Raw genomic sequence first — 25,026 nt, 5'->3', positions numbered from 1 at the left:
AATTCATCTTTGCTTTGAAGGAGGGGGGAGCTGCTTTATGTTTTTAGGACTCAGCGAGTGCGGCTGTAGGATTGTTTCTTTAAACAACTATTTATTTGTTTTACTGTGGGAGGCAAAGCATAGCAAGTTTACAAAGTAAACCAATTATCTTCTTATAATATGATTGCCAAAGTGTCATTTTCTGCACAGGGGATGCATTCTTTGCGTTCTCTGCTGCAAAGAGAAATAGGAAGCTTTCCCCTGCTCTAAGTGCATTTTTTTTTTCAGTGTATACCTTTCGTAGTTTGGCTGTTTTGGGGTTTCTAAATACACAAAGCTGTTTTATTGCAGGGGCAGTAGCAGAGTAGATGGTGTCATTATCCAAGTATTTGTAGGAAGTTTTTGCCAGTTTCATTCTGGCTGAGTTGGACACAGGGTTTGGAAAAGGGTGAAGATGTTGCATTAAATTAAGCAGTTCACATCTCTTTGGTTTGCTGTTGTGGGTGTCATATTGACTTTGGGACTAATACATTATACATCCATCTATTTTTATATGTTACATATTTTTTTTATACATATATGTATTCCCTGCCCAATAAACCTTCCAAGCAACAAACTGTGGATGTATATAAAACCCAGAGCCAACTCTTCTCCCACCGCCAACAAAAAGGAGAATTAGGCATGTTGGATAATGAAATCATCAAAATGATTCCATCACTTTGAAATCCTCGGGATGTTTTGGAAATGGCGCCTGACCCTCTTGATGGCACTGAGCTTTCTGGCTCCCAGGATGTGTGTCCTGGAGCTCTCGTGGGAAGGTCTCTAAGGAGGACCAGGAGGATGGGTGACCTTCATGGCCATCCCAGAGGGACCTCATGGCTGATGCTCCCTTAAAACTGACCGGTGCTGGGGAAAGTTTGCTGCCCCTGATGAGTGAGGAAATGCTCCATGTCCCTGGAGTACACGAGTGCCAGAACAGGATTCATCCCCAAGCAGTTTGACCCCCTTTTCTTGTGGACATGGTTTGGGGAAGATGGAGGGATGAGAGGACAGCCACTGCCCGCTCAACCAGAGTGGGAAATTAAGAAATTGGGCTTTGGGGAAGGAGGAATCTCCTTACAGGGCATGTTTGGATTTTTCCAGATTACAGATTATCATAGATTATCTCTACTGTGGCACAGCAGGAACGTCTTGGGGGTTTGGAAAGCAGCTGTGCTTAGTGAGAAGTAGTTAGAAAGTTTTAGGAGGGAGAGAAGAAAGGAATGTACTCAGGTACTAATTTGCTTTTAGAAAATCTACCATGACCTCTGGCTAATTGATCACATATCAATTTTTATTTTTTTCCCACTTGTCCCCAGAATAAACTGGCGCTGAGTTCAGTCTGTTTGAAGATGCTGCCAAATCTGTTCATTTGCATTTGGCTCTAAAGTAGGCACACGAGGCTGCAGTAACTCTGCTTCATTTTGAAAAGGGGTGGGGGGGGGGAAAGCAGGGCAAAAAAACTCTTTTTTTTTTAGAAGACTGAAGAGTCTTTTCTGACAGCTAGTCAGAGTTAGAATTAGTTCAAGGAAATGTTAATAATGCACTGCCTGGCTTAATCCCTTTGATATCACCAGGTATCCTCCTGTTCATGGGTTAATTGCTTTAAAAGCGGAGGCAATATTCTGAGCGGTGGGCCGCTTCACCTTTTCACAGCTGTTACCATTGAGTGACAACTAAATCCCATGTGTAAGATGAGGAAGAGCTCAATCTCCAATTGGGAGAAAATTTATGTAAACCGCAATCCCTTCAGAATGTGCGGAAGTCACAGACTTTCTTGATTTACTCTGCTTTTCCCAGAAAGCTCCATTGTTCCCTTCCCTAAGTCCCATCAACCCTTTGTAGCAGAATATCACAGCGGCGGCAGATAGCTTGAAATATATAAATGCTATCATAGCTCTGATTAATAGCGGCGCTTATGAGTCAAGTCTGATAACGGAGCAGCTCTCCACTCAATTTCAGATACCGCTAATGGAATCTGTCTCCTGCAATTGTAATGTGAGAAGGGCTAATTTGCCATGGAGCTTGGAGCTGTCACCAGCCGGGGATTGGGGGGTCAGATGGGAGCTGCCAGGTTTTTGCCCTGCAGCTTGTATCTCTCGCTTTGAATAGCGCAGCCCCCTGCCTGCCAGGGAGCTGATAGGCCGCCGGGGGGTTTATGCCACTTGTACAATAGCGAAGGGCTGCATGGGCTGACTTGGTAATTGTGAAGCCAGCTCATTTTTATTTTATTTTATATTTTATTCTATTTTTTTTTTTTTTTTCACTCCACTCCTTCCTTCCCCCCCCCCTTCCTTTTTTTTTCTTTTCTTTTTTTTTTTTTTTTTTTTCTGCGGCTGCATAATTTCTAATAAGGGGTTTTAACAAATGTCAGATTAGGAAAAGTTTCTGCAATTACCAAAAAAAAAAAAAAAGCCAACTTATAAAACATTTAAATAGCTCAAGTCGGCTCCTACTGCGGGTTGGGGTTTTTTGGCTGCTGGAAGCAGGCGCCGGTTATTACAGGAGCCTGGGATAAAGGTGTATCTATTTTCCAAGGATTGTGAATCAAATAATGGGTCGAACTAATACACCCTTTGCACTTGCAAAGACACCAGGAGAGAAGTTCTCATTTGTAATGGCTGGAAGCACAGTTTGTACAACTCAAGTGTGAGTATGGGGTGAGATTTCTTACAGCAGCGCAGCCCTGTGTGCATTTTATAGATCTGCCATGAGCTGTTCCACTCGTTGAGCTGCTCTGGAAGAGCTTGGCATGGAGCTGTTTAATTTAAATACCCAACTTTCTTGGGAAGGGGCAGCTGCAGGCAGGCTCTGCTCCAATGGTGATGGACATCCTGGAGCATGTGAGATTTGAGGTTGGGATGTCTCATCCCTCGCTCCCCTGACGAGCTGTCACGAGGGGCTCTTCCCATCCCTGGTGTCCAGACCCATGGTGGGTCCACTCAGGTCCTTGCTGCCATCCCAGAGCAGTTTGATCTTCCCATCAAGAGGATCCAAGTGAGTTGACCTCAGGACACAAGGAATGGGGTGCAAGATGCCTCTTGCATGTTCTGGGGACCTTCACAGGTCCACATTTCCAAAGGGATGGGCAGAGACAATATCCTTCAGAGGTGGTGTCCTAACTGGACACCTCTAGTCCAGGAGGATGTGTGTGAGAGGGTGCAAGGACCAGTTCCCCTTTGCCAAAATCCTCACTGGCTCAGCACTCCTTAACCACCCTGGACCATACCCTCTCCAACTAATATCCAATATTGGATATTGTGGCGTTCCAATAAAATAACTAAAAGTCAGGAAGTGGGGGCAGTCCCTGGCTGGGTGTGAGGGGAGTGGCATTCCGTGCATGTGGTGGGAGGTGAGGGTGCTGCCTGCTCACCCCCATCCCAGAAATCACATGTCTGTGGGAATGCTGAAGCTGTGGGATGCTGAAGTTCCTTTTGACACGAAGGACAGCAGTTGGTTATAACCAGACTGGTTTGGTTTTATTTTATGGTGGCCCTGCCTCTTTGCTCCGTCTCTCTTCCCTTCACTCCTTGTGACCGTGGAACTCAACCAGGAGAGATGAGCCAAGCCATGCTCTCCTTCCTCCTCCTCCTGCTGCAGGCAGGGCTTAAGTGGCTATTGAGCTCCAGGTCCTTGAGGAAGAATAAAATCTGGTTTGCTATTCCCTGTAGTACCTGAGCTGGCTCTTCAGCGCTGAGAGCAAGAGAAACCGCCTTTTGTCATGGAGTGTTTGTGGCTAAGAGGCAGGCAAACCCAGAGGGATTGGGTTTTTGGGGATAATTATTGTTACTTAAGCCCTAAACTCGTGTTTGGATTTTCATTTTTAAACAATTCTTCTATTTCAGCACCGATGCTCGTGCACACTTAAAATTTATCTGTGGGAAGCTTGGTTGTTGAGTCTTCTATGTCCCTTTCTGTTTAGCCTGCATAAAAAAAAATAGTTGGTTTTTTTTAATTGATTGACTAACAAGCAAAACCTCTTAAATTCAAAATGTTAACTCTTTAGTGCACTGCCTTGAAATAAAAATACATTCAAGGGATGTATCTTTGCTACTGCAAAGCCACAGAATTGCAGAGGCAGAAGTTGCTGGTGATGTACCTGGAGTCTGTGGAAGTGAACAGGGAACCACTGACATCAGAGTCATCATCTGCAGGTGCAGGGAGAGGCTGAAATGAAAAAAAACAAATCCATTAATTAGTTAATCAGTGGGGATTTTAAAAATCAGGAGAGTTTTTTCTTATTCCACTACCTCAAAAAAAAAAAAAAAAAAAAGATACAAGGCTAAGATCTGCTGCCTGTAAAGTTTTGGAGGGAAGAGAAGGTAGAAATAATCAGCTTATTTCACTAGGTACAGATAGGTGTTGCCAGTGTTAAATACATCAGCTTCAAATATAAACCATTCCAATTATCTTCCTTTTCTTAATGAATCCGGTGCACTGAAGATTGCATTTAACGAAAACATTTTAATTAAATTCCAATTCCCATCCATGTGTAGCTTTATGCTGATCATTTAATACGTTTTGGGGAATTATTAAATATAAAACATCTGCCATTATTTTCAAAATAAAAAGTAAAAAACACTGGTGGAGTTTTTTTGTTAAATGCATGTGACTTGTAACCTTGGCTGAAGGAAAGTTTTATGAAACTTAGAGGAAAGGCTAAATTTTAAATTTAGCAAACTTGCGTGTTTTAGTGATTTTCAGCAAATGAGAAGCAAAAAACTATAACTGCAAAAAAACTCAGGTTAAATATTTAATTTCAGTTTTCCCAAATGTTCCTCCAAACCCTTAATAAAACCTGCAGGTAAGATAGTTCTGATTAAGGCAAATTCCTACTGGCTTCATCCTTGGAGCTGAGGCCCAGCCACACATTCTTTCACTTGTGTGCTTGAAAAGGAAAACAAAATCATAATTTTTTTTTTTTTTTAGTCTTTTCCTTTTATGTCTAGGGATGCCATAGGAAACTATTTCTCACAGAGGACTGTGTGACCTCTCCTTTGCTGACTCTTTCTGTCCCTTCTGAGTCTGTTTTCAGATGATGGTCATGAAGACTTTCCCACTTTTGCCGTGGTTTCAATTCTTTTCTTCTTCCATGGGCTGACTCCTGTGTGCTGGGGCTGTTCTTTCTCATAGTGGGCCCAAAGACTGGGGAAACAAGCTGGATTTGGGGGAGCAGCTATCTACCCTCCCTTCTCACCAGAATCATTGGGATAAAGCCCTCCTAGATGTTGCTTTTCCGTGAGGCCAGTTGAGGATTCAGCTGTTGTGTGTCTTTGCTGTGTTTTGTAGCACCTTGACTCTATTTGAAAAACGTGTTCAAAGACAGAGTAGAATTTGAGTGAGGATAAATCTCTGCTGCTCTCTGCTCTTCGGTCCTGATGTGCTGTCAAAAGGAAAGACAGTGTTAAGCAACTTGAAGGTATTTCCAGGAAAAAACCCAAATGTTTCCTCCTCCCAACCATGGCACGCCTGGGAAGCCTCCAGCCAGTGTGGATAGCAGAGTGTGGGTCTCCAGGATGGGCGGCTGAGCCCAAAGACTCTGTGATTCCTTCTTGTCCAGCAGGGCTTCACTGCAGGAAATATTTGCATTATCAGTGCCAGGCCTGGTGTTTGATTTTGGTGAGGGAAGTGCCTATTTGCCATGAAAAACTTCTTAACTTCTGCACAACAAGTGGCCTCTTGGTCTTGTTCCCTCTCTGTCTCCACTTTGGTCACTGGGTTGTTGAGCTCTTGCTGGAGTTATGCACCTTTAGCTCTTGCATTAACCTTCTTCCACAAAATACTCTGTGTTAACCACAAGAATTCTCTCTGTGCCTGTGAGTAAAGCAGTCGTTATCTTCTGGCTCCCTAATGTCCTGCTTCCTTATATAACATATCACCAACATCTTCAGCTGTAGATTGCACTGCCCTCCTTTGCAAAACTTTTCATGCTTTTTAGAGAATCATGGAATCCCAGGCTGGTTTGGGTTGGAAAGGACCTTAAAGATCATCCCATTCCACCCCTGCTGCCATTGGCAGGGATGCCTTTCACTAGGCCAGGCTGCTCCAATCCCCATCCAACCTGGCATGGAGCGCTTTCCAGGGATGGGGAGAAAAGTTCTTGGCTTTATGCTTCTTGACCTCAGTTTCAAAGCTCTGCCCCATCCCTTTGCTTTTTCAGTATTTTCCCATCTCTATTTTACTCTCAGGTTTTGTGCCTTTTCTGGAGTGTTCCTCATCTCGTTCTGCCTTGCATCACTGAACACCCACCAGTGTCTTTTCCACTTTGAGGTTGGTCTTTGGTCCAAAATGGTGTAGGTGGCTGAGCTGTCCATGCCTGAGGTTTATTGGCCCCTCCTTGGACAAGGTATGCATTTGAGGTTGATGCCTTAGGATTCAGCTTTTGTGTTGTTCAGATCCTGTACTGCTTTAGTGTGTAACTCTAGAACTCCATAGCCTGTTAGCTACTGTTCTCCCATTCTGGTTAGACATAATGAATCTTCTCTAGGCCTGAGTCTCAAGCACACCTTGTTGTCCCAAGCCCTGAAATATGTAAACTGAGCCTCTAAAAAGGGGGAACAAACTTGGGGTATTGACATCACTACCTGAAATTGTAATTGGAGAATTAACCCTGATATGCAAATGGACCAAACTTATAAAAGTGTGAAAAACCTGTGACCTGTCATCTATTTTGGGTGTAGGCCTAGGGCTCTGTCTGCCCATAAATGTACCTTACCAAAGGCCCTTCAATAAATACCTGCTCTTATTCTCTTAATTTTGTCTAGCCTCTGTTTTCAGGTAGCCCCATCAAGGTCATCTTGGCTTTGAGGCAGGGGAGATGTGGCACGTTGTCACTGTGCTGGAGAATCCCTAGAGGCTGCAAGGTGGCAGAGGAGCATGGAGACCCTCATGTTGATCAAAATGAGCTGTATAACCATGTTACCCCAGCTGCAGGCTGCATTGATTTAATTTGCCCCAAAATCATGCTGGCAATTGCATGGGATTCATTTCTACTCGTCCTGCTGGTGCTGCTTTGCACTGTGGATTGTTGAGTTTCTTCTGCCAGGTGCTCTTCATCTTCCTTTGGAGATACCTGCTCTGATTGCTTCCACTTTTGAGGGTTTTCCTCTGAATCAGCAAACTCACAAATCCATCATTTCCATTACTGGTAACAGAACCTGCTGGTCTCCAGCTTGCACTTCCCAAAGCTGTTTTCCTGATGTTCTTCAAGAATGCAGCACATTCCCATTTGGTTTTTTGGCATCTGTTGTGCTTAGATGCACTGTCACAAAGTGGGCTCAGCAGCCTGGCTTTCCTGGGAAAGTTGTTTGGCCTGGAGAAGATTCCAGGGAGACTTTAGAGCCCCTTCCAAAACCTAAAAGGGCTCCAAGAGAGATGAAGAGAGACTTGGACAAGGGCTTGGAGTGACAGGACAAGGGGGAATGGCTTCCCATGCCAGAGGGCAGGGATAGATGGGATATTGGGAGGGAATTCTTCCCTGTGAGGGTGGGCAGGCCCTGGCACAGGGTGCCCAGAGAAGCTGGGGCTGCCCCTGGATCCCTGGAAGTGTCCAAGGCCAGGTTGGACAGGGCTTGGAGCAACCTGGGGTAGGGGGAGGTGTCCCTGCCCATGGCAGGGGGTGGAACTGGATGATCTTTAAGGTCCCTTCCAACCTAAGCCATTCTGTGATTGTTTCTGTGATTCTGTGGACAAACAGGTCTGTGGGCTGTGCTTGGTTTGGGATCCTGACCCTGCACTGCTTGGTGAGCAAGGTGTCTTCTGTCCCACATAGCTGGGATAAATCTTTAAGCTTTGAGTTGAGTGACTTTTGCTTAAGCCTTATTTCATAAAACTCGACTCACAGGTTTGAGACTTGATTTTATCAAGAGGATGGGATTTCTTTCATCTCATTTGAACTTCCATGATACACTTGAGTCTTTCCTGGGAAAGACAAGGAGAGTTGGTGAATGATGGGGTTGTTTGCCTAAAATGCTGCTTTTCAGAAGAAGATTTTTGGAAAAGTTGCTTCACCACTTTTTTTACCTTACTTCCCTGCATAAATTTCAAAGGAGTTTATGAAGTTGCTTCATTATAACTAAAAGTTTGAACTGTTTAAATGGTTTAGTCAAAACATTGGAACGTTATAAAGTGGATTTGTGTGTTGGGGATCTACTGGTTTTTAGTTACACACTATAACTGCCCTTTCCTGGTATTTTTCTTTAGGTTTTTTCCTAATTCCATTGATTTTTTTGAGATTTCTTCCCACAGTCTTGCTGCTGAAGTCTCTGTGTCACCCTGAGCTTGGCCTGGAACACCTCAGAGTTGTTGCCTTTTTTCCCAATGTTAACTCCACCCTTCTCACCCTTTGGCTACATCCTGCAGGTGCAGATCTCAAAACACTTCACAAAGGAGATAAAAACCATCAGTCCTATTTTACAGATAGCTTCAGATACTCTGGCAAACCAAAGAGAGGAGTGCTCTACCCTTGTAGAGGGTGCTCTATCAGGAGCTTCCTCATCTCACATGGAAATCACATGAGTAGCTCGATGAAGAAGTTGGGTAGCTTGTAAGTTTTTGCTTAAATCTGCTGGAATTGTCAGGACTAAATGGAATTGTGCCTGTCTGGGGTGGAATTAGAAAAATACCCAGTATGTGGTAGAGACTAGCTGAGTCTTAAGTGGAGTGGTGACTTTCTGGAGAGGAGCTTTGACCACAGCCACAGCTATTTGTGTCTTTGGATAAGGCTTAATTGAGCATGTTGTGGTGCCCTACACAGTGTCTTTTCAGGGTGACTTCCTAAAGGGGAGAGCTTCCAGACAGGCAGAGCTGCTCCCAGTGAGACTGGGTGGGGAGAGCCAGAGTGGTGGAATGGGTTTCCTGGGCTGAGTTCCACCTCGTGGGCTCCCTGTGCTGGCTGCAGCACCCAGCTGGGTTGGGCAGGTGGCTCTGTGGGGAGTGTGTGCTGTAATCCCATCTGGGAGTCACAGAGCCTCTTGGGCTCACAGCCATCCCAACAGGGGGTGCTTCACCCTCTCCCTCCCTCTTGCTGGAGCTGGCACCCATTTCCCATACTCCTGACCATGGTGGGCACCTCTCCCTGCTGGGACTGTGGGTGCTGCAATCCCCACCCACCCCCAGGACACCAAACACCCCCCAGGAAAGCCCTGCTAATGCTGTCCATCCTGAATAGCTCTAATCCACTCTTAATTCAGCTCCTTGATGAATTGAAGGCTGCACCCTGGCATCTCCTCCAGAGCATCCCATTAGAGCCTTGACTCCCTGGCTCGGTGCATCATGACCTGCTGGGCCATCACTCCTCAGGATTTCTGAACCAAATTCAATCCTGGAAGTTTTCATGGCGAGAAGAAGCAGATTCTCTGGTGTTGGGTGGCTGGCAAACAGGCTCTGCTCTTCCCAATCCTTTGCAGAGAAATTATTAGGGAGATCTTAACCATATAATGTTTTGGCAGCGTGCTGGGTGGCACTCATTGCTGCTGCTACTGTATGTTCTAAAAAAAAAAAAAAAAATTAAAAAAGGAAGGACAATAAAATAAGCTTTTTTTTTGTTGGAAAAGGAGATTTCATGTTATCTGTGTTTGCAGGCTTTCTGGCTCGTATGCTGGAGGAATCCTTGCTGCGGGGGTGTTTTCATTTTCTCGTCTAACATGGCAGTGGTCCATCACGGCGGAGGTTTTCAGCTTAAACAATCTGTTTGTGGGGCTGCTGATGGCTCTCACTGCTCATTTTGAGGAGGCATCCACTGCAAAAGAGAGATCAAAGGTAAAACATCTCAAGCAAAGTGAATAGCTCTTTATTTTTTTTCTAAATTGGTTATCACCTGTCTGTTTAATCTCCCGTTCATTTCCTGCTGATTTAGTTGTGTTTAAATAAAAAGGCCAAATTTTGGGACTTGGTTCGGCACCTGTGCTGGGTGGGGTCCATCCCTGACCTACCTGGACGTTCAGAAGTGACAAACACTGAAAAAAACCTGCTCACTTTGTTTAAGGATTGAGTTGGGACCTGTTGGATGGGTTTGGGGTGGGTTTATTTAATACCCACAGGGTGGAAGCAGGAAAAGCAAAATGATTTTCATCTAAATGTTTTAGTTCATTCTGCATCAAAGACACAAACTAGGCTGTGGGTGTTCAAGGTTTTGTTTTAAGAACTGGTATTTTTCTTTGGGATAAATAGATTTATTTTACAGAAAACGTCGTCTAATCAGAAACCCAGGTTTCTACTCAAAAAACGGGAACAAGCAAATTTTCAATCAGTTTTTCTTTTGAAATTAAATGTGCCCCTAAAATAATAGCATTGTTCAACACAGAGACTTTAAATTTCATGCTGTATTTGCTACTTTATAAACAGACTAGGCAGCCAAATGATATTTTTGCTCAGCAGTCTTGTTCTTTCTACTTTTGTTTGCCCGAACATCTGATCTCTTTTCCTCCGACAGACTTGCCTGCTGTGACTCCTGTAAATTGTGTGAATAAAGGGATTTTTGTCGGGCTAGGCTAGAATTTCAGGAGTCTGCAGTGGTAGTTTACTCAGCTTCGTGAGTTCTCAAATAACATGTTTTGTCAATGGCTACAGAGACCTTTTTTCACCATTAGATTTTTATCTTTTTTAAAATTTTGTAATGAGCAGTGTCCCAAGATCTCCACAACCTCAATTCCACAGACATGGAGTTGGGCATTTTCCAACCTTCTCCCATGTTTCACATGCCTGGTTTCCAACGGGATTTTCAAAATTAGATTTTCAGAAGCAGTTAAGGAGCTTGTTCCAATGGTTTTTGGAATGTCTGGCATCCCACGCCTGGAAGAAGCCAGGCTGCCAACAGCAAGCTTGCAGTGCTTTTCTTAAATCAGATGTACAAACATCATACTGGAGTTCACCAATGTACTTAAAAAATTACTGAAGTGGTTCTGAGTCCTGCTCCCTTTGAGGGCAGCTCTGAAAGCCTCAAAGGCTTTTCTGAACCTATGGGAAGGTGTTTCTGTGGCAAGGCAGCGTCCAGCGTGGAATGCTGAGCAGTTAATTAAAAATTACAGGGTGATCCCATCACTACACCAAGGCAAGTGTTTGCATCTCACACACACCACCCTCACCAGTGGATGAAACAAGCAGGGGAGGTTTAGCTTTGGTATCAGGAAAAGGTTCTTCCCCAGAGGGTGGTTGGGCACTGGAACAGCCTGGAGCTTTTAGACTAACGAGGGGTATTTAATTCCCTTAGCTTAGGAAGTTTGTGCAGCCCTGACTTTAGCCCCATGTGCCTTACAAAGAAGAAAAAAATAATTCCTGTTATAAAAAATGAAATTTCTGTGGATAATGGCTTTATTTTAGGGCATTTCTGAAAAATCATTCAGAGTGAACTGCTGGGCAGCCTCCCCTTTGGAGCTGGGGTTCAGGAATTGGACTCTTCACATCATTAGGATGTGATGATGCTACATGGGATCTCTGTATGCATGGAGGCATGGCTGTTCAGCTGGACACTTCTTAAAGAATATTTTCTGTTAAACAGTTGAAATCTCCCTGTAACTAACAAAAAAGCACCCCGTGTTCTGTGTTACAACTGACCAGTGCTCATTGGTGGATTTGCCTTTCTCCTATAAGGATGCTGTGCTGAATCTTTTTGATCTCTGGATATTTTTGCAAACTTGTAAATAGTAATTGTGAATTTTTATTTAATTTTTTTCCCCTTTCAGATCTCTAAATTGGGAGCTTTTTGCTGTGGGCTCAGTCTGTGCAATCAGCACACGATAGTGCTTTATGTTGCCTGTGTTGTCCCCTGGGTTCTCTCACGGCTTTTCAGAAAGAGGGTATGTATTTACTGACCCACATCTCTGTTTTCATAAGGCTGTGATTAATTCTTCTCCCCCAGCACTTGTGTTGCTTCTGAGCTGATGTACATGATAGCCATAACCCACTGGAGTTACAGTCTGACACCACAGCCACTGATCTCAAGGGGCCTGATTTAAAGAGGGTCTCCAAGAAGGATTTTGGCAAGGGCATGGAGTGACAGGACCAGGGGAGTGGCTTTAAACTGACAGAGGGCAGGGTTAGATTTAGATATTAGGGAGAAATTCTTCCCTGTGAGGCTGGTGAGGCCCTGGCACAGGCTTCCCACAAAAGCTGTGGCTGCCCCATCCCTGGCAGTGTTCCAGGCCAGGTTGGACAGGGCTTGGAGCAACCTGGGATAGTGGAAGGTGTCCCTGCCCATGGCTGGGGTTGGAACTGGATGATCTCTAAGTTCCCTTCCAACCCAAACCTTTATGATTCTGTGATCACAATTTAGGGCCTTTGCTCATGCCGGTGATCTGCGACCCCCTTGCATCCCCTGGCAGAGGAGTGCTCTGCCCCAGCTGCTTGCAAAAACCCTGTGAGCTAAAATAATACTTGGAACTAAAAACTCTGGCTTCCTCATGCCATCAGCTCACCTGAAGATGAGTTTCTGTGTGTTGGCTCCTTGGTGGTAACCAGCAAAAGCCACGTCCACTCATGGCAGGACATGTTCTGCCTGCAAACCTCTGATCCCTTCCAATACATCCCCTTCTCAAGATATCCTTCCTTTTTCACCTCTTGTAATGAAGACAAAGACACATTTTTGCGTGCCTGGTGTATGGAGGTGGTATGTACCCACCTGGATGGGGCTCCTGGGTGCCTTTTGGAGGCCCTGCCATGCTCTTTTCTGCTGTTGCTGGTCTTCTGTGGGTCAGTGCATCAGGCTGGATGCAGAGGTGTTGTAGGAATTCTACTTTGAGCAGAAAACAGCAGCAATCTCAGCGATGCAGATGCTCTGATGATTTTGCAGGTGGCTCTGGGAAGCCTCCATCACTCTCCCCTCTCTTTTTTGTCCCTGTGAAGGTGACACTTGGCCAGGTTGCTGCCAGGCCAGTCCTGCCTGTATTTTTCCACCCTTTTCCTGATAAATCCTGTGTGGTTCTCAGCTGTGGCACAGGACATAACTAAGCCTGGGTGAAGCACATGAGCTGCAAGAGATGTGTTGCAACTCAGACAAGCTTGATCCAAAATCTGTTCATCATCCCGAACAACCCCCTTTCTGGCCATATATTTCCATGAACACAATCAAGACTCATTTCTGCAATATATTTGTGTCCTTTAAACAGAATTTTATTTTTTTTTAAGCAGGGAGGTCCAGAGAGACCTCTGTGATTTCCAGCAAGGGCAATGCTGTGCCAATATAATAATCCTGGGAAATACTTTCAACAGCCCAGTAGTGCCTGCTGCAGGAAACCACTGAATAAGATGGGTAATTGATGGAAAACTGCCCTTTTAAAGTACAAACGAGCCATCTTTCTTCTGAAGGAGCTCTGACCACCACCATTATCAGGCTCCTTTCTCTGCTCCATAGATCATCACTCCCAGTAACCCCAAATGCTGAGGAAGTGCTTTGATTGACAGGGCAGTGGCTAACGACAAAGCAAGCGTGCAATATTCTAGGGTGGGATTTTCCAAAGCACTTAAAGGAGTTAGGCACAGAAGTCCCTTTGAAAGTCTTGTCTCCCTGACCCCTTAGGCAGTCTTGAAAATCCCACCCCAAAAGTTGGCCTATCCAATTTAGCCAGCGTAATCACGATCAAGTAAATGGCAAAACTGACTCCTGATGATGGTGGTGATGTGTGTAGTTGTACTAGAGCAGCATTTATGTGGGGTTTTTTTTTTTGCCAGATGGAAAACCAGCCAACTCTTAATCGCTGCAAAGTGGGTTATCTCAGCCTTGCAGTGCTTCAGCCATCTATGCATGTCATGCCATGATTTAAATGTGAAAGATGCAATGAGTATGATACTCATGAGTCCTAGCTAATATTATTTGCTTCACTTAAATTTCACCCTGCCATGCAAAGGAGATCAGTTTGATGCAGTTTCCTAGTAATCCACAAAATCGTAAGGTTTAACATAGCATTTTGTAGGGACTTACTATAAATTGAGAGATCAGCTCTGTGTAAATATATTTGATGTTTTTTCTTTATCTGTTCTTGAAGTTCCAGCGTGATTAAACTAAAATAAACATTGTTATGCAATATGACATATTTTTGGTGCAGGAATTGTCCCCAGGCCATTTGCTGAAGTTGGGTTTATGCTTCTTGGCTGGTTTGCTGCCTTATCTCTATCTGCCGGCTTCGTCCTACCTCAATCGAGCCCGCTGGACATGGGGAGACCAGACGACTTTTCAAGGATTTTTGACCCACTTTCTGAGGGAAGAATATGGGACATTCAATCTGGTAAACAAGGGTCATTGCCTAAATTACTTTCTTTCCACTTATGCAACAGCAGAAATGTTCTGTTTGTGATGATTAAGGGCTTGCGGGGAAGGAAATTGAAAATGTTTCATTTTTTTTAAGCATTTATTTCTGATTTTGACCTCCTGACCTGTCAGGTTTTCTGGGAGTGGATCACGTGGCTCGGAAAGCAAAGAGATAATTCTCTTTTCTTTATGGGATGAGCCCTATTATTTCCTGGGAGCTGTGTGGGTGTCTTATGTGTGTAGGAGCCCAGATAGCAAACTGTGCTAGAGGAAGTTGGTGACATCAATTTTGTGGTGTTTTTGAGATTAATATTGTCTTATTTTTCTATTTTTAATTCAGACATTTAAAGAGATCACACGCAGTTTTCATTTAAAAGCTATTCCCCTTTAACTTACTAATGTTGATTGAGTGGTTGGTTTGAGGGTTCTAAATTATTCCTCTGAACTTATTAATGTTGAATTTAAGTGAATGGTTGGTTTGAAGGTTCTCAGGAGCCTCTGATCTGAGTTATTGAGGTCTCTGCTCTTGCCAAGGGAGGGAAGTATCCATGGTTGCTTGCTGAGCTTGCTGCCTCCTCCAGCCCTGACATGGATGTTGGGCTCTGGCCACCTGAGGAAATCACCAGCCCATCAACCCAGTTTCTGTCCTGCTTCAAAGATTTCAGGGCAGAGGGCTGGGAAATCACACCACTGGGAGGAAAACGATAAAAAGGTGTGGTGTACATGTTCTGTCACTCCTTGGGGTCCTGGAGCCCCACATCCTCAGAAATTACCCCTCACATGCAGCCTGTGTGACACAGCATCACTGTCACTGTGCCATTCCACCCTTCTCTGAGAGCTGTGTGGCTGTAGGATGTGTGTCAAAAGACATGATAATTCCTGCTGCTGCCACTGAATCTGTCCAAAAACTCCTACAGAGATCAGGTCCACCCTCTGAAGGACTTGTGTGACTTCCCCTGGTGTCCTGTTCCCAGCTGTCTCCTGAGAATCAGCCTCCACTGGGCAGAGCAATACCAAGGCATGCAAATCCCTTAACTCCTCTCTCCATCAAATGTGATGAATTCAAGTTGGTGTTCAGGAGGCTTAGGGATGGACTGCGTGTAATCCTACACCACAAATCACATTTAGGATGAACTTGTCTGAAGCAGGAGCAATAAATACAGCAAAATCCTAGCATTTGGTCCTGGTGCCAGTTGGGATAATGCCAGAGCACTGCTGGATGGACAGACAGCCCTTGCATCCCATAGCTCTGTTTTAAGGGCAGGCAGGGTCAAAAAAAAGCCCGGGAAATATTTTGGAGAGGGTTCTACCTATAAGCCATAGATCAGAAATGTCATTTCTGCAAAGGATGTGTCTGGGGCCATCAGCTGCCAGCAAGGTGGGGCTTCAGGAGCTCTGAGCTGGCTCTGCATCCTCTGATACTTATTTTTTTAATCAAATCCTGAATGCAATGAACTATTCCATTTTTATTGAGATTAAATACTCCTTCCAGACCTCCTGAACCCGTTTACCTTACCTTTTCTCTGGTAGCCACCACTTGTCCAACAAGCAGCAGTGAAGGTAATTCCTCACCTCCACACAGCATGTCTTTTTTTTCCAGACTTGTGCTATGGATTGCAGATCACTGCAATAAGAATTCTCATGTATCTCATGTAAATCTCATAGCTCTGCATTTGCCAGGGCAGAGGAGACAGGGGCAAGTCTGGTAATCAAGGAGGAATTGAGCTCGTCTTAGGCTCTGGGGAGATATCCCAGAAAATAATTCTGCCATGAAGATAGAGGACATGGCCTCAGGTTGTGCCAGGAGAGGTTTACATTGGATATTAGGAAAAAAAAAATCACAGAAAGAATGGTCAGGCATTGGAATAGGCTGTCCAGGGCAGTGGTGGAATCACCATCCCTGGAGGGATTTAGAAGATGTGTGGATGTGGCACTTGGGGCCATGGGTTAGTGATGGGTTAATGGTTGGACTTGGTGATCTTAGAGGGATTTTCCAACCCTAATGATTCCATGATATAGCAGAGATCATTATTAAACCAGATGACATGCTCTAATCACAGGGTAATGAGTTGTCAGCACCTTAGAAAAATATTTATCCAGGGGGTAAATCCTTCAGTGGCATCCCATAAAACAGGAATGTGGGAGAACATCCTGCAGTGAAGGTTTGAGTGAGGTTGCTGCCTTGCTTGCAGACAGAAAATGAGAAGGCTTCCCTTGCCCCAGTGGTACCCAATCAGTGTGTGGGTTTCTCATGGGTGTCCTTTGTTTATATTTCAGGCCAAGTCTGAGACAGGATCCAGTATGAGAGAGATGCTGCTGTGAGTAACACCTGGGCTGTGCCTTTCATGGAGAGAAACCTGTTGCTGCTGCTGTCCTTTGGGCTCCTATCCTGCCTTTCCTCATCCTGTCCTGAGCTGGGGCCGTGTGTGTCCAGCACAGGGACAGCATTCATGCCCTCTGTCTTCCCCACTGATGGAAAAACTCTGGATCCCCCTCCCCAGTGATCTTTCCTTCAAAATTCTGCCATGTAACCCACCCTCGTCCCCATTTCTGGTAGACTTAATCCCAGCAGAATGGGAATATGTTCTGTTGTGCTTGTTCCCTGTTACTCCTGATAGTTTAATTGAGTGCAGGGGGTGATTTGGGGGTAACACATCCACACTTTAATTTCTCCACAGTTTCCAGCTGGCACAGATGAAGTCAGAGCTCTCCCTTCCTGTCCTTGCCCTGGCACTCGTGGCCTGTGTGAGCACAGCACTGCCGTAAGTTGGACAATATTTGCTTCAATCTGCATTTTTTGCACATTTCTCTTACTGCCTGCATGGGCAGCTTGCTTTGCCTTCTGCTTGCTGCTGCAGAAATTGCAGCAATTGGCTGTGGTCATCTATTATTAAGAGCAAAATATCCCTTACTCCTGGTTAACCCTGTGGCTTGGTAGATGGCAAGCTTAAAACTCCTGAAATCCTGATGGTTTTGTGCTTTTAAAACAGAAGTTTCATGGTGGTGAGGGTAAAGAAAGGCTCATCAGCTCCCTGTGTTAAATGCATTTAGGTATGCAAGGAGTTCAAGCACATAAAATTTTTGCTTCATTTTTCATCATGTCTCAGGAGTGATACATCTTTTTTTTTATAGGTCAAAGCAGCAGAAATCAGCTGTGATCTGGCTCTTCACTGGAATGCTCTGCCTTTATTCCCTTTTCTTTGCTTGGAGAGCAAATTTGGATGTTACAAAGCCTTTGTTTCTAGGCGTGGTAAGTTGCACTCCGAAAGTTGCTCTGGCATGTTAATTTTTGAGAGAAACATTCAAAACCTTAAAACCATCTGACCAGGAGCAGGCAGTTGTCTTGAAGCTGCAGAAGGTGCCAAAATACAGCTCCAAGGCCAGTTTGGATGGAGCTTGGAACAACTGGGATGGTGGAAGGTGGGAAATATGGGGTGGAATGGGATGATCTTTAGGGTCCCTTCCAACCCAACCCCAGTTCTGGGATGCTCTCTCCTAGGTGGAGCGGTTCTGGCTGCAGAGCAGTGCTGTGGTGGCCGTGCTGGCAGGGCTGGGGCTGGCCACACTGGCCAGCTTTGGAAGGAGCACTGTGCTGGAGGGCATCCGGCTGCTGCCCTGGCTGGAGTGGCTTCCTGCTCTTGCCCTTGTTGCTTCTCAACTTTGGGCAAATTACAGGTGAGAAATTCCCTTGGTGCTGCCTCACAGGGTGGGTTGGGGTGCTCCTGGGGTTTCTGTCCTTGTCTGGGAGTGGGAAAGGCACTTTCCACACCCCACCTAAGCTTGCCTGGTCACAGCCTGCAGGACTCCCTGGTTTGATGTCCCTCAGAGTCACCAGCTCCAGGCTGTAACTCCAGGGGGTGTCATGTAGGTTGAAGGAAAAAAGCTCTGTAGCTACGTAAACTTCTAATAAAGAACCCTTGTAAATCTGTGCTTTATCTCCTAAGGAGGTTTGCAGAATTCATTTGGCCCTTGCTTTCCTTCATGTTACCTTGGGCCCTGAGGTTTTTTCTATTTTTTTTTTCTGAGGAGTTAAATCTGTAGTTTGGGGCTTCCCTATCCCATAAAACCACGTGCAGTCACTTGGACAGGAATCAGTGTACTTGTAGGGATGCTCAGGTAGAGGTTGACCAAGGAAGTGTAGATTTCATCCTCAGGAATCCTTTTCTTGGCACACCTTTTCCAAAGGCTTGTCCATAGGTGAGCCACTCATAGCTCCTGTCCTGGAGTGTCACCCGAGTCCGTACCTGGAGTACGTGCACATAACTGTAATGAAAAGGATCCAGTCTCAGTTGATGTAAATCTGCTTCTGCCTGATACTACAAAAACTTGGCTTTTTCAATCTTAATTGAAACATTAAAGGATGAGGAGGATTTCAAATGCTCTGCAGAGCCATCATTGTACCAGTAAGTATGTAGATTTAGCCCAAGAAGAAACCAGAATTAAGGTGAAGGTGTGCAGTGAGTGTGTGTTTTGGCAAAACTGTTGTGGTTTATGGATCTGGTGCTGCTTTCTGAGGTCCTGTGCTCTAAATGCTTTGTTTCTGTATCTCACTTTCTCTGGAAATGGGGATACTAAGTTGTTGTAGTGATTAAGTTGTTGACACTCTCCATCCCTGGAAGTTCCAGGCCAGGTTGGATGAGGCTTGGAGCAACCTGGGACAGTGTCCCTGCCCATGGCAGGGGGTTGGAATGAGATGTTCTTTAAAGTCCCTTCCAACCCAAACCTTTCTGGGATTCTGTGATGTTTTCAACCTGACCGGGGTAGATTTCCCCTGTGGATCCCCAGTGCATAAAATTGTTCTGAAATTCGGCAAAGCCATGCAAATACCTGGTTTTAAGATTCTGTTTTTCATCTGTTCTCTTCAGCACCTGTGATCAGAGCAACAACTACGTTGTTGATAAGTTTGCAAGGAACCTGCTGTCCTCTATGCCAACGGGGGCAGTGATCCTGCTGAGAGGAGACTTGCCTGGGAATGCTCTTCGTTACCTTCATTATTGTGAGGGGATGAGGCCAGATATCACCTTAGTGGACCAGGAGGTATGTTCAGAAAGTGCTATTTAGAAAGGCAGATTTAAACATGGGCAGCAAAAGTTCAGTTGTTCCTTGATCTCCTTGAGAGGGTCTCTCTGTCCAATAAAACTGGTGATGTGGAAATAAATAAAACTGATTTATTTTTTTTTTTTTTTTAAGGCTTGTGGGTAGCCCTGGGATGGAGTGTGGTGTGCATGTTCCTTTTTCACTGAGAAATGGGAAAAGAGAAGAAAAAGTTACAGGATGGGTCACCCACACTTCCACTGCCACACTTGGCTTTGCAACAAGAGTCTGTTGTAGGAGCCCAGAGTGCCGAGAATATTTCTCTGCCTGTTTTTAAGGGTTCTTACCCCCCTGAACAACACTGTTTTAGCCTCAAACCTTGGAAAAAATTACCAACAGTCAGACAACAACTAGAAAATACAGTGGTGTGAATTAGGTGATAGACTGCTGTGTAAGATTGTCACAGGGTGAAAAATTTAGAGGTTTTGGGCTTCTCTTTGTAGTAAATAGATAAGAGTAAAAAATATCACAATGGAGGATTGTTGTTGTTCTCTAAACCTTCTTCTTCTTCTACTACTCCATGTTCTGCAGTAAAAGTAGTTTGGAATGATTGGATAGAAAATTCCGCATTTCCTAGCCGTGTTACTGAATAATTGGTAGGAAAGTGAAAATAATGTACATTTTCAGTAACTATTGGTTAAAATATCTTTAAAAGGCTGTGTAAATCTTGATAGAGAGGCCTCACTCCTGCTTTTCTGTGCTCTATGCTGTACCTGGGTCATGCTAGTGGCTCTGTTCCTCTGATAAGACTTAATAAACAACTATCTGGCAGCATTGAAACTCAAGGAAAAGTCTTGGTTTATCTTTGAAACTCCTTGCAAGGACTTTCAGCAAATTCTCTCCCATCCAGAGGGACTTGATTTATGGCATGGTACAGCATCAGTCTGTGACGTGTTGGCAAACCCCAAACCCAATTCCTTGTGTTTAACCAAACCAGATCCCTGTTGTGGGTCTTACCAGCAGTGGCTGTTTTGTTGTTGGAGTGAGAACCATGTGCCTCTGATCAGAAGGCACTGGTGACCCAGTCTGGTGGTTTGATTTGACCATGGTGACCCAGTCTGGTGGTGTGGGCTGACCATGGTGACCCAGTCTGGTGCTGTGACCTCGTGTCACTGCTGACCTGGGGGGTGACTTCCTGGAGCAAATGGTTATTACTCCTGCAGAAACCATTTCTTCTGGATGTAAATCTTCTGATTCTTGTCTTCATGGTGATAATATCTTTTATTCTAGATGATGACTTACGAATGGTATTTACCCAAGCTGGCCAAGCATTTGCCTGGTGTTTATTTTCCCGGGAACCGGTGGAATCCTGTGGAAGGAGTATTACCCGACGGGACACTTGCCTTTAATCTCCATCGTTTCCTCAAAGTAAATAAACAGTAAGCATTCCTTTCATATGTAACAGCTTTCCTAAAATCTCTGACCCTTTTTTTACTCCTGAAATTTTTTATGGAACAGCTTGGTACTGCATCCAAAAGACCAATTTTCTCCACTGACTTCCTCCCCGGTGGCGAGATTATTTTTGCAATTAAAGCAAAATACCTCTGCAGAAGTAACTCCATCTGGATATAATATTGCCTCTTGTTTTGAGGTTGGTTTGGTTTTTCAGGAAGGAGGGGGAAAAAAGGTGATCTGCAGAGTTTTTACTGATGATTTTTTGTTGTTGATGGTACAGTTCATCACAGAGAAAAGGAACGTTCCCGTGTACTCAGAACGACGATGGTTGGAGAGCAAATTGCTGCTGCTTCTCCTTTGTGAACATTGTGGCCAACTGATTAGCATAGAATGAATGTATTCCAGGAATAATCATCATATAAAAATAGCTTAGTAAGAGTGGAGAAAGGATTAGATACTCACATGAATAAGAATAGCATCTGCATTTAGACTAGCTGGGGTGAGCCCTGCGAGGGTGGGGAGGCACAGGAGCAGAGCCAGGTGCCAGTGGGGAGAAATGGCCTTCTCCTACAGCTTCTGGCCTGTTTGGGAAGTCCAGGAAGGGGGACAGGATGTGCCACCTGTGCTGGCAGGACAGGATGGGCAATGCCAGATGGGGAATTCATCTGTTTTCCAGACTGACCCAAAACGTGCCCGTGCTGATGGGAGATTGCTGGATGGGTGTGTTTGCTGCACAGTGTGCTGTGTGTGGTTTGGTTTGCTCAGGGACACGGGGTGGCCCGTGGTCTCTGGGGTGGCTTCACCATTGCTCTCTCTGTTGGTTTTTTTGGCAGTAAGGAAGTGTTTGTCTGCATAGGTCTTCATGAAGGGGACTCGACCTGGAGAAGGAGCCACTCGCTCTGGCCCTGGGGTACATGTGAAAAGTTGGTTCCTTCTGGAGCTGTGTTTGACCCAGGAGAGTGGATTCGTCTCACAAGGAATCTCTATAACTGGACTGAAGACTATGGCAGGTACGAGGCAGAGGAGCCTCTGCTCCTTCCTGCTCATCATTTCCTGCCAGCAGCATTGCCACACCTGCTGCAGGGTTAGAGGAATTAAACAAGAGCCATAATCTCAATGTTTTGTGTTCTGGATAGACAGCAGGAAGAAATTCTTCCCTGTGAGGGTGGTGAGACACAGGCACGGCCCAGAGGAGCTATGGCTGCCCCTGGATCCCTGGCAGGGTTCCAGGCCAGGCTGGATGGGGCTTGGAGCAACCTGGGGTAGTGGAAGGTGTCCCTGTCCATGGCAGGGAGTTAAAATTTGATGGTCTTTAAGCTCCCTTTCAACCCAAACCATTCCATGATCCATGATTTTTAATAGTGTAAAAAATAGCAAGGACATCTCTAGTCAAGTATTAGGTCCAATTCTGACCTTAAAACTTGATCAGGAGCTAAAATTATTGAAACATCCATAGGTCTAAATGTCATAGATTGACCTGCAATGGCAAAAAACATCTCTGGCTTTGAGAACTGGGATGCTGTGAAACATCTGATATACCAGAGGCTCCTTCTATGGAGAGAGAGGAATAAAGTTTTTTAAATGACATAGGATCAGCTGAATTCCCTGCTGTCAGAGCCACAGGCTTCATGCCAGGTTTTCTTCTGCCTGGGAGGTCTGTAACTGCCTGGGTTGGAAGGGTTGTGGTGGGTGAAACCCAGCAAGGTGGATCTGATGGCTGAATTTTATTTCCATTCCCATTTAGTTTCAGTCCCTCTTCCTGGGAAGCTGTGGCCAACGAGGAGATGTGGCAAGCCAGGTAATTTTCCTTTGCTCTCTTCCAACAGCCAGTGGGCACTGCCAGCTCACTGGTGTGGAAACACACACCAAAGCAGGCAGCTTGATGGGCCATGGCCTTATTGGGTCTACATGTGCCAACCTTTAGAAGGAAAAGGCTGGCAGGATGAGATGAAGCGTGCAAGGCCTCCAGCAAAGCCTTCAGGAAAGTGGCTGTTTTGTTCCCCAAAAGGTTCTGCTCAAAGTCTCTCAAAGGGAGTTGGGTTGTAAGGTGAGAAAATATATTATGGAGAGAAATTCGTATCACTGGTGGCTGAAATGGAGATCCTGTGTGTTGTCCCACATGTGGATCTATTGATGTGAGCTGGTTGCATTAAGCAGTTACCACATGGAAGTTTTTCTTGTTTTCCTAGGATGAAAACAGCTTTCTTCATCTTTGACCTTGCAGAAACAGCCAGTGTGACTGCAGAAATGAAATCACAACTTTACACATTTGCATACACTGTAAGTCCTGGATTTGGGTTAGGAATGCTCCCTGCAGCCTCCATCGTGGGGTTTGTTTGTTTTTTTCCCCCCTTTTCTTTTAAATTTCTGGAGTCCATGGAAATACAGTGTTTCCATACAGGCCCTGTAATCTGCATTCCCCTTGTTTATCCAAACTGGGAGCGTAGCCGATTCAAAGAGATTTGTTCAGGGATTTTATCCATTCCTACTTGCCCCCTCGGTCACGGAGGATGCCAAAAGCAAACCAGTCAACACCCTGCTTTTGCTATAATTATGTTGTCTGTGCTGGGCTCCAAACCCATGCCAAGAGATTGCTTGTCCTGAAGTCCCCTCTATGCACTTGTCCCCTCTGTCATTACACAGTCGTGCGTCTGAGCCAGCAAGTGTAAAATCCGACAGTCTTCTCACTGCAAATTAATTCTGCTGCATTTCACACCAAAGAATAACACCCATAAGCTGGTGTAGGTATCTCTGGAAATACTGGACTGCCTGAGATGCCAACAGATGCACGAAGTGATCAGTGTGTGTCAGCAGAGAGGAGCAGTATTTCATACTCCAGCAGAGAATCAACAAATAGTTTCCTTCATTCTTGCCCGTTTTGCTGGGATTTTTGCTGTTCTGCAAAGTTCCCAGGCACATGCCTGCTGTTGAGCTTATGAATATTCCCACTCAAGTCAACAGACTGCTTAAGTCCTGTGGAAGACGTCCTGATCTCCTGAAATATTGAGTAAATGTCTAGCAGGCGCGACAGTTAAATCTCTTTTTTCCCCCAGCTTGGTGTAACACCTCTCCGGGGGAAGCACATAATGTGCCGTGGGGTTATCACCATCATCTGTAATGTTTCTAAACAAACAGCTGCTGTTGGAAGGGAAACGTTTCAGCCCCCCTTGGATTTCTGATTCATGCTGCTGAATGGCAAACACAGAGTGAATTACAGAAATACTCCGGCTCTGCACTTGGACATCTAAATAGCATCTGTTTCTTTCCGGGCAGTTTTGAAGCACTGGTTAAAGCTGTTGCTCCCCCTTCATTCAATTAATTTGCTGCCCCCTCCTTCTTTTTTTTTTTTTTTTTCCTTTTCTTTTTGTTCCTTTAACAGTCATACAAAGAAATTGTCAACTCCCATCCCAATCACCCGGTGAACTGGCACAAAAACTACGCCATCGCCTGCGAGAGGATGCTGCGCCTGCGCCGGGGGGACGCGGATCCCGAAACGCTGCTCTCCGAAACGGTGAAACATTTCCTGCTCTACACAGAGAAAGCAGAGGATGATCCCCAGCGCCAGGACATCCTGCAGGCTGTGCAGCACCTCAGGGAAGAGCTGCAGGGGCTGAGGAGAAGGAAGGCAGAGCTGAGGCGGGGAGCTGGGTAGCGCCCGGTGCTGCTGAAATGTTGAAGTCGAGGCTTAAAATCGGAGTTAGTCCTTGGCGACGTGAGAATGGTTTTAAAAGGTGGCAGAAATGGCAGCAGAGAGGAAATCAAGTGTGATTGTCTCTGCAGGGACGTAGTGGTGTTTGGTCTTTGATTGCTGTTGTCAAATGAACTTTTTTGGGGGGGAGAAGCTCATCACTAAATAAAATAGTGTGTTTCAAAAAAGAGTTTTCTTTTGCAAGAAAACTATGAGCTTGTTGTACTGTGAATATCTTTTTTTTATATATGAATATAGATAGCATCCATTCTATATGTCATCATTCTAAATGTCTTTAGCATTTAGTTGTTTCCTCTGTTGCTGAGCCAAGAGGTTTCCTAAAGCTATTTTTCATTAGCTGTGCTGTGTCTGTGTGTTTTTGTGGTGGGTTTCCTGCAGGACAAGCTGTAGGAGGGTGCCCTCCCAGGAGCCTGGTCCTTCACCGTTTTGGATGTGCTCTGGGACCTGGCTGTGCCTGTGCCCAAGGGCACTGCAGAATCATAATCACAGAATCCCAGAATGGTTTGGGTTGGAAGGGACCTTAAATCCAATCTCATTCCACCCCCTGCCACAGGCAGGGACACCTTCC

The 25,026-nt window shown here is 45.1% G+C and overlaps 1 protein-coding gene across 1 annotated transcript in view; it reads left to right on the top strand.

Annotated features, from left to right (window-relative positions):
• TMEM260 (transmembrane protein 260) overlaps positions 1-24,775 on the top strand; it is a 33,898-nt gene extending 9,123 nt beyond the window's left edge. Inside the window, exons 4-16 of the mRNA XM_069018568.1 lie at positions 9,600-9,777; positions 11,700-11,813; positions 14,058-14,237; positions 16,538-16,578; positions 16,939-17,022; positions 17,393-17,510; positions 17,760-17,935; positions 19,126-19,297; positions 20,585-20,733; positions 21,583-21,759; positions 22,494-22,547; positions 22,939-23,029; positions 24,129-24,775. Of these exons, the coding sequence (XP_068874669.1) occupies positions 9,600-9,777; positions 11,700-11,813; positions 14,058-14,237; positions 16,538-16,578; positions 16,939-17,022; positions 17,393-17,510; positions 17,760-17,935; positions 19,126-19,297; positions 20,585-20,733; positions 21,583-21,759; positions 22,494-22,547; positions 22,939-23,029; positions 24,129-24,401 (1,807 nt within the window). The 3' untranslated portion in view covers positions 24,402-24,775. The remainder of the gene's footprint in view (positions 1-9,599; positions 9,778-11,699; positions 11,814-14,057; positions 14,238-16,537; positions 16,579-16,938; positions 17,023-17,392; positions 17,511-17,759; positions 17,936-19,125; positions 19,298-20,584; positions 20,734-21,582; positions 21,760-22,493; positions 22,548-22,938; positions 23,030-24,128) is intronic.
• The last annotated feature ends 251 nt before the right edge of the window (positions 24,776-25,026 follow it).

The sequence above is a fragment of the Aphelocoma coerulescens genome, chromosome 5 (assembly GCF_041296385.1).
Source record: "Aphelocoma coerulescens isolate FSJ_1873_10779 chromosome 5, UR_Acoe_1.0, whole genome shotgun sequence".
Taxonomy (NCBI): Eukaryota; Metazoa; Chordata; class Aves; order Passeriformes; family Corvidae; genus Aphelocoma; species Aphelocoma coerulescens.
This window is presented reverse-complemented; position numbering and strand designations above follow the sequence as displayed.